General features: G+C 42.6%; 1 protein-coding gene across 2 annotated transcripts; it reads left to right on the top strand.

The window, feature by feature from the left end:
- The first annotated feature begins 2,238 nt into the window (after positions 1-2,238).
- Positions 2,239-7,260, top strand: LOC122691385 (14-3-3 protein beta/alpha-like). 2 transcript variants are annotated; one of them, XM_043897961.1, is made up of 2 exons: positions 2,239-3,143; positions 5,045-7,260. In XM_043897961.1, exons 1-2 carry the CDS (start codon positions 2,729-2,731, stop codon positions 5,368-5,370), a joined length of 741 nt encoding a protein of 246 aa, XP_043753896.1. In that variant the 5' UTR covers positions 2,239-2,728; the 3' UTR covers positions 5,371-7,260. The 2 variants fall into 2 exon arrangements, with proteins under 2 accessions (XP_043753896.1, XP_043753897.1); XM_043897962.1 differs by lacking the exon at positions 2,239-3,143 and adding an exon at positions 3,217-3,693 and having other exon boundaries at positions 5,044-7,260.
- The last annotated feature ends 334 nt before the right edge of the window (positions 7,261-7,594 follow it).

Genomic DNA, 7,594 nt, shown 5'->3' on the forward strand with positions numbered 1-7,594 from the left:
CAGCGACGGGGAGCCGCCAGCCGTCACACCGCACAGCCCGCAAGACGCGACCGGAGGATCCGCGCTGTGCGGTCTGCTGCTGAGGGTAAGGCAGCCATGGCCGGCGCCGCGGGCAAGGCGCCTGCGGTGGGGTGGGGGCGCGCTGAGCACCTCCCCCCACGCCCCCCACCCCCCCCACCCCACCCCAACCCTCGGACCCAACCTCGAGGGAACTTGGCTGGGAGGTCGGGCAGAAGAGGGACACCGGAGACGCCGCCACCGGGCGCGGGGCAAGGGTGGCGGGGGCGCCTGGCCGAGGATGGAGGGGCGGGCGGGAAGGCGGAGGAGAGCCGTCTTTCCCACCAGACCCGCACTCTGCACGCCGCCCCCCCCCCACAGTCTCCCGCGGGGCCCCTCCTCCCAGATGGCTTTCCCTCCCTTACCTTCCAATCCGGCCACGTTAATGATCCTTCCCCAGGTTCAACTATGGAAAACTTGTCAGCTGATCTGTCTATAATTCAGGGATAAAACTATGACTACAGAAAGGAAAGATGACCTGACCTAGGATGGCCATGATGTTCTATAGAACCAGAGAAAACTGGTTAAAATAAAAAAAAACAAAACAAAACAAAACTTTTTTTCTTGGAAACTGTAAAGCTGGTTCTTTTGCATATCAATTAAAAACAGAGCTTGTTACAAAGGCCTGCCTAGGGCAGAGCTTGAAGTTAACCATTTCCTGAGAAAACAATGCCCACTTTGCCTGAGACCTCAGCCTTGGGCAAATGAGAACTTCAACACCCCCCTCCCCCCAAAAAAGGGGGAGTCAAAGAGATATTTTCAATCTTAGGCGGAAAACTAGAAGATCTCTGTGTGGATTTCTGTATGTCTCAGTGTGAGTCTTCTGTTTTTTGATAATATTGCTGAAGCTGTGCGTGAGTTCCTATTTAAATAATCTAAAGAAAAGGAAGCCCTCAAGAAATGCAAAGAAATACTCTAATATTTCTAAATACAAGAAAAAAAAAAGCTCTAAATACAAGCAAAAAATGGACCTAAATGAATTTTGGATTCATGTGAATTGGGAACTAGTCAATAGTAAATATCTAGTATTTTATTTTTTTCACTACTCTAATATAGACATGTTTAAGAGTCATTAACATTAAGCATAAACTTTTCACAGTGCCTAGGTTTACTATAACTTAAATATTGCTATATTGTTATCTCTCTCACAGACTGGTCAACAAAGAAATTACCTCTAAAAACAAACCAAAAACACTCCTAAAAAATGGAAATGCGATATGAGCTTTTAGGTAAGCTATTAAAAATAATTATACTTTAAAATATCTGTCTATAGTAGTCTTGATTGAAGGCAGAGGAGAAGGGGACAACAGAGGATAAGATGGTTGGATGGCATCGCTGACTCGATGGACATGAGGTTGAGCAAGCCCCGGGAGTTGGTGATGGACAGGGAAGCCTGGCAGCCTGCAGTCCATGGGGTCGCAAAGAGTCAGACGCAACTGAACTGAACTGAATTTACAATAGTTTCTCCAGATCTTGGCTACCTGAATGTCTATGGTTGTGCTAAACTAAGTGATGACAGTGTATTGAATAGCTAGGTCATTTCATAAATTAAGGTTCTGAAACATTCACCACTTGACAGGGCCTTCGTCTTACACAGAAACTAAAGAGATTTTGGCTATCCATGAATAGTGTCTGGTGCCATGCTGAGATGTGCAGTGTAAGAAAGCTTTTTTTTTTTTTTAGATAGTATCACTGATACGTATGTTCACCAGTCTGTAAAATGCCAATATAAAAGTCAGTTCTCGGTTGCTTAAGGAAAAATGTATGACTTGTAATTAAAGAAGGTCCGAGGAATGAAATCGCATTTGATGAAGGAAAAAGAAGTAGTTCTGACTTACAGGTGGCAGTTTCAGGATGGGGGAAGCAAAGGAATGGGTACAGAATGGGATAAGGAGGTTTTATGGAAAGTGGACCCCCAGAAAAGAGTTTGTGCCTAGTACAAGGTTTCTTGAGATGTTGAACTGCCTTTGCTAGTGGATTTTAAGTTTCTTTACCTCTTAAATGATCCATCCTAGGTTTACCTTTGAAATCTTTTGTTAACTTTGGCTAAGTGGATAAGTATTCTTTCACAGCCTACCTGACTGTCATGAACCCTTTTGATATTTATGAACAAACCTTCCTAAATAACTGACTTCTAGCTAACTTTGGGATGCTTCAGAGGGCCCCTGAGACCTCCCAAAGAGAGATATTTATTAAACAACCTGAGTTCATTTGGCATGTTAAACTACATGGGAAGTGTTGTTCAGAAGGAGTGATTGAATCTTCTCAAGTTATATTGTATGGTTGATGCTACTAATATAGATATCCTAGAAGTTATGTGACATTCATGAAAATCTGATATGTTCTGATAAAATGCTGTCAGTTATAATTTGAGTTATCATATTAAAGTGTTTCAAATCACAGCAATGACCAGATTTACTTTGTCAATTTCAATTTAATCAGATTTTCAACATGCCTTCTGTGGTTTCACACTGATGCCTTTGCAAAAATACTGCTACTTCCAGATATACGGAAAAGCCGCAGCCGCCGATTCCGGAGCCGGGGTAGCTGCCGCCGCCGCCGCCTCTGCAGCCGCCGCCGCCGCCGGAGGAGTGGGCTTGGGAAGGACGTGGTCACCGCGCCCGGAGCTCCGCTCGCAAGGTTCTCTGCTCCCTGCAGTCCTCCCACGGGAATGACCATGGATAAAAGTGAACTGGTACAGAAAGCCAAGCTCGCCGAGCAGGCCGAGCGCTATAATGACATGGCTGCGGCCATGAAGGCGGTCACGGAGCAGGGGCATGAGCTTTCCAACGAGGAGAGAAACCTGCTGTCGGTCGCCTACAAGAATGTGGTCGGTGCCCGCCGTTCGTCCTGGCGTGTCATCTCCAGCATCGAACAGAAAACTGAGCAGAACGAGAAGAAGCAGCAGATGGGCAAAGAGTACCGCGAGAAGATCGAGGTCGAGCTGCAGGACATCTGCAACGACGTGCTGGAGCTGTTGGATAAATACCTTATTCCCAATGCTACACAGCCAGAAAGTAAGGTGTTCTACTTGAAAATGAAAGGCAATTATTTTAGATATCTTTCTGAGGTGGCATCTGGAGACAATAAACAAACCACTGGGCAGAGCGGCTGTAGCCTGTGAGCTGCGAGATCCAGGGACAGAGTCTCAGCCTCGCTGTTGCTGCCCAGAGACTGCTGATCCCCGTCCGTCCGTCGCCACCTACTCCGGACACAGAACATCCAGTCATGGATAAAAACGAGCTGGTACAGAAGGCCAAACTGGCTGAGCAGGCTGAGCGATATGATGACATGGCAGCCTGCATGAAGTCTGTAACTGAGCAAGGAGCTGAATTATCCAATGAGGAGAGGAATCTTCTCTCAGTTGCTTATAAAAATGTTGTAGGAGCCCGTAGGTCATCTTGGAAGGTCGTCTCCAGTATTGAGCAAAAGACGGAAGGTGCTGAGAAAAAACAGCAGATGGCTCGAGAATACAGAGAGAAAATAGAGACCGAGCTAAGAGATATCTGCAATGATGTACTGTCTCTTTTGGAAAAGTTCTTGATCCCCAATGCTTCACAAGCAGAGAGCAAAGTCTTCTACTTGAAAATGAAAGGAGACTACTACCGCTACTTGGCTGAGGTTGCGGCTGGTGATGACAAGAAAGGGATTGTGGATCAGTCACAGCAAGCATACCAAGAAGCTTTTGAAATCAGCAAAAAGGAAATGCAACCAACACATCCTATCAGACTGGGTCTGGCCCTTAACTTCTCTGTGTTCTATTATGAGATTCTGAACTCCCCTGAGAAAGCCTGCTCTCTTACAAAGACAGCATTTGATGAAGCCATTGCTGAACTTGATACATTAAGTGAAGAGTCATACAAAGACAGCACGCTAATAATGCAGTTACTGAGAGATAATTTGACATTGTGGACATCGGATACCCAAGGAGACGAAGCTGAAGCAGGAGAAGGAGGGGAAAATTAACCGGCCTTCCAACTTTTGTCTGCCTCATTCTAAAATTTACACAGTAGACCATTTGTCATCCATGCTGTCCCACAAATAGTTTTTTGTTTATGATTTATGACAGGTTTATGTTACTTCTGTTTGAATTTCTATATTTCCCATGTGGTTTTTATGTTTAATATTAGGGGAGTAGAGCCAGTTAACATTTAGGGAGTTATCTGTTTTCATCTTGAGGTGGCCAATATGGGGATGTGGAATTTTTATACAAGTTATAAAGGTTTGGCATAGTACTTTTGGTACATTGTGGCTTCACAAGGGCCAGTGTTAAAACTGCTTCCATGTCTAAGCAAAGAAAACTGCCTGCATATTGGTATGTCCTGGTGGGGAATAAAAGGGATAATTGGTTCCAGTCACAGGTGGTGTTGTGGGTACTTCTTAGGTTTGGAGCACTTACAAAGCTGTAGTAGAAATGGATATCCCATGGATATTGCATGTTAAACCATGTGTTATCTGTGGAATACTCAGACGCAGTGTGCACACTGTTGACTGCAGCTACAGAAGTGTTCCTTTAGTTGTGACCCAATTTACTCTGGATAAGGGCAGAAACGGTTCACATTCCATTATTTGTAAAGTTACCTGCTGTTTGCTTTCATTATTTTTGCTACACTCATTTTATTTGTATTTAAATGTTTTAGGCAACCTAAGAACAAATGTACAAGTAAAGATGCAGTAAAAATGAATTGCTTGATATTCATTACTTCATGTATATCAAGCACAGCAGTAAAACAAAAACCCATGTATTTAACTTTTTTTAGTTTTTTTTTTTGCTTTTGTGATTTTTTTTTTTTTTGATACTTGCCTAACATGCATGTGCTGTAAAAAATAGTTAACAGGGAAATAACTTGAGATGATGGCTAGCTTTGTTTAATGTCTTATGAGATTTTCATGAACAATCCAAGCATAATTGTTAAGAACACGTGTATTAAGTTCATGTAAGTGGAATAAAAGTTTTATGAATGGACTTTTCAAAAAAAAAAATAAAATAAACAAACCACTGTGTCGAACTCCCAGCAGGCTTACCAAGAAGCATTTGAAATTAGTAAGAAAGAAATGCAGCCTACACACCCCATTCGACTGGGCCTGGCACTTAATTTCTCCGTCTTTTATTATGAGATTCTAAACTCTCCTGAAAAGGCTTGCAGCCTGGCAAAAACAGCGTTTGATGAGGCGATTGCTGAGTTGGACACGCTGAACGAAGAGTCCTACAAAGACAGCACCCTGATCATGCAGCTGCTGAGGGACAATCTCACTCTGTGGATGTCAGAAAACCAGGGAGACGAAGGAGATGCTGGGGAGGGAGAGAACTAATGTCTACCGTGCTTCGTGATCTCTTCAGTGTCACTCTGTACCCTCCACATATATCCCTTTGTGCGATAAAAAAAAAAAAAAAAGAAACGTACGTCGACTTTCAATTTTTCACAGCCTCAGCCTAGCAAAAATGGTCCATGGGATGAACAGCTGGTATTTGTATCTAAAATTCAGATTGGTCACATAAATGCCACGGCATTCTGAAGTTTTGATTTTGATTAACATTGACAGGATTACTATGTGTTTCATTAAAAAAAAAAACAAAACTGAACACTGTGATTATGGGGTTTTGTAATTCAGCAGAACTCTTACTGCTAGAAAAAAAAAATAGACCTGAATTATGTGTAACTTTTTGGAAAGTTAAATTTGATTCAAAACAGTTGTCCCTGAAATACAGTTCCATTGTAAAGTTGTACAGAAAGTTATAGATTCTATTGTGACACTGGGACTTGGAGTGGGTCACCTCTCGTTTGGCATTCGAGTTTTACAGTAATTTCTAGTGATTCTGCCCATTCTGATCAGGGCTTTTAGACACTTGGTATGTTGGGGCTTGTTGCCACTGAAAAGTTCGTGACCACAGATGGCCACAGTGTCTTCCTCCATGGAAACTCGAAGCCAGAAATGAACATTCCTGGCGGCAGATAACTGGGTTATGACAGCATGCAAAGGTCCAGTGCTCATAGACCACCTGTGACTCCAGCCCCTTCCCCTATATAGCAGCATGTTTGCTGATTGGCAGCTTGTGCTTAGGTAGTGGAATCTGTTTTCCCTGTAACCATGAGCTCAAGATGGGAAAAAAAAAGCCGTGTATCTTATGAATGGCCTTATCTGTTTCCTGGGTAATACCTTTAAGAATAATGTTCTGCAGAGATTGTCTTTCACTTGAGGAGTTAAGTACTCAGTGTTTGGGTTCTTCCTAGCTCGGGGCTTTAAAATTTTGAAATCTAAACATTCTTTCCCACAGTCCTTTTTGACTGTTAACTTTAGTCTTCTCTAAATTTCTGTCCTGCTTCCGTACATTTTTTTCTTTGTGCATTCTCTCTCTTTGCCTTTTGTTCATGATTTAGTACTAGATGGGCAGGGACAGGGGGCCCACAGGGGGGTGAGGGATGTTGGCGAGCACTTTGGTGAGCCAGCCTTGCTTCAGAGAGTTGAAAAGAGCTTGCCACGTTTCAGCTCTGTCTTCTTCCAGTTCTCAGCACGGTGGTTGCTCTTCAGTCACACCAAGATCTGACTCCAAAAAGTATTTTTAAATACCCATGGTTTCTCTTTATATTGCAGCCAACCCTGATAATGCTTGTTAGCACCTGTCACCAGCTCTCCCAAGGGTACCCATCCCGTCAAGTTCACAGACAAATGTCAGGGAAGTTGCATGAACACAGCAATGGGGAGAGTCAGGAATAGCCCGGCCTACCAGTCTCAGTCTCCACCTTCCTCCCCGAACATTCCACGTAGCCGTAGTGTCCCATCTGTTTGTCCATCTGCTGAAATAAGAAAAGAAACATTCATGCACTGATTTCAAACAAACCAAAAGGAAAAAAAAAAAAAAAAAAAAACCTCTCTCCTTTCTAGCTGAACAAAAATGTGCAGTTAATACTTGCCGCTTGAAAATGCAGTAGTGAATGTGGAACGAGCCTGTCTGTATATCTGGTAGCTCTCTTGCTTTGTTTTTCCTCACCAGTATTCTGCCTCACGTTTGCTTCTGTGATGGTTATATTGCCTAGCAAGCACACCCGTGGTTGTGAAAATAGTATAGCAAAAAAGAAAAAACCCCGGTTATTGATGTACTAGATTTGTGTATGTCTTTTAAACAGTTCTAGTTTCCACCTTACACGGAATAATCAGGAAAAGTGTAAAAACTTAAAAGTGAAATAAAAATTTTATCAGTTAGTTGGCTGATGCAAAAAAAAAAAAAAAAAAGATAAACGGAAAAGACTTTTCTAAGCTTACCCATAAACAATTTTTTTGTTTGTTTGTTATCTGGTAAGCTGGTACCAGATTGGAATTTAGTCTCCTCTCTAGGTTAAGAGAACACACTTTTCTTAGAATGCGGCTTTCAATCACAGATTATCAATTTCTTTACCTTTCAGTGATTTATCTTTGTTTTTATAATTTTTTTTTTTTTTTTTACACTTCGGTAAAGTAAATAACCATTGTTTACGATTATGGTACATGTAGGATGGAGCAAGCTTTCCCCACTCCTACAAATTCTCTTAACCCCTCA

This window comes from Cervus elaphus, unplaced genomic scaffold, assembly GCF_910594005.1.
Source record: "Cervus elaphus unplaced genomic scaffold, mCerEla1.1, whole genome shotgun sequence".
NCBI lineage: Eukaryota > Metazoa > Chordata > Mammalia > Artiodactyla > Cervidae > Cervus > Cervus elaphus.

Coding starts and splice junctions, on each gene's coding strand:
- LOC122691385 (XM_043897961.1), top strand. CDS start 2,729: ATGACCATGGATAAAAGTGAACTGGTACAGAAAGCCAAGCTCGCCGAG. Junction 3,144..5,044: donor TGAGGTGGCATCTGGAGACA/ATAAACAAACCA, acceptor AAAAAAAATAAA/ATAAACAAACCACTGTGTCG.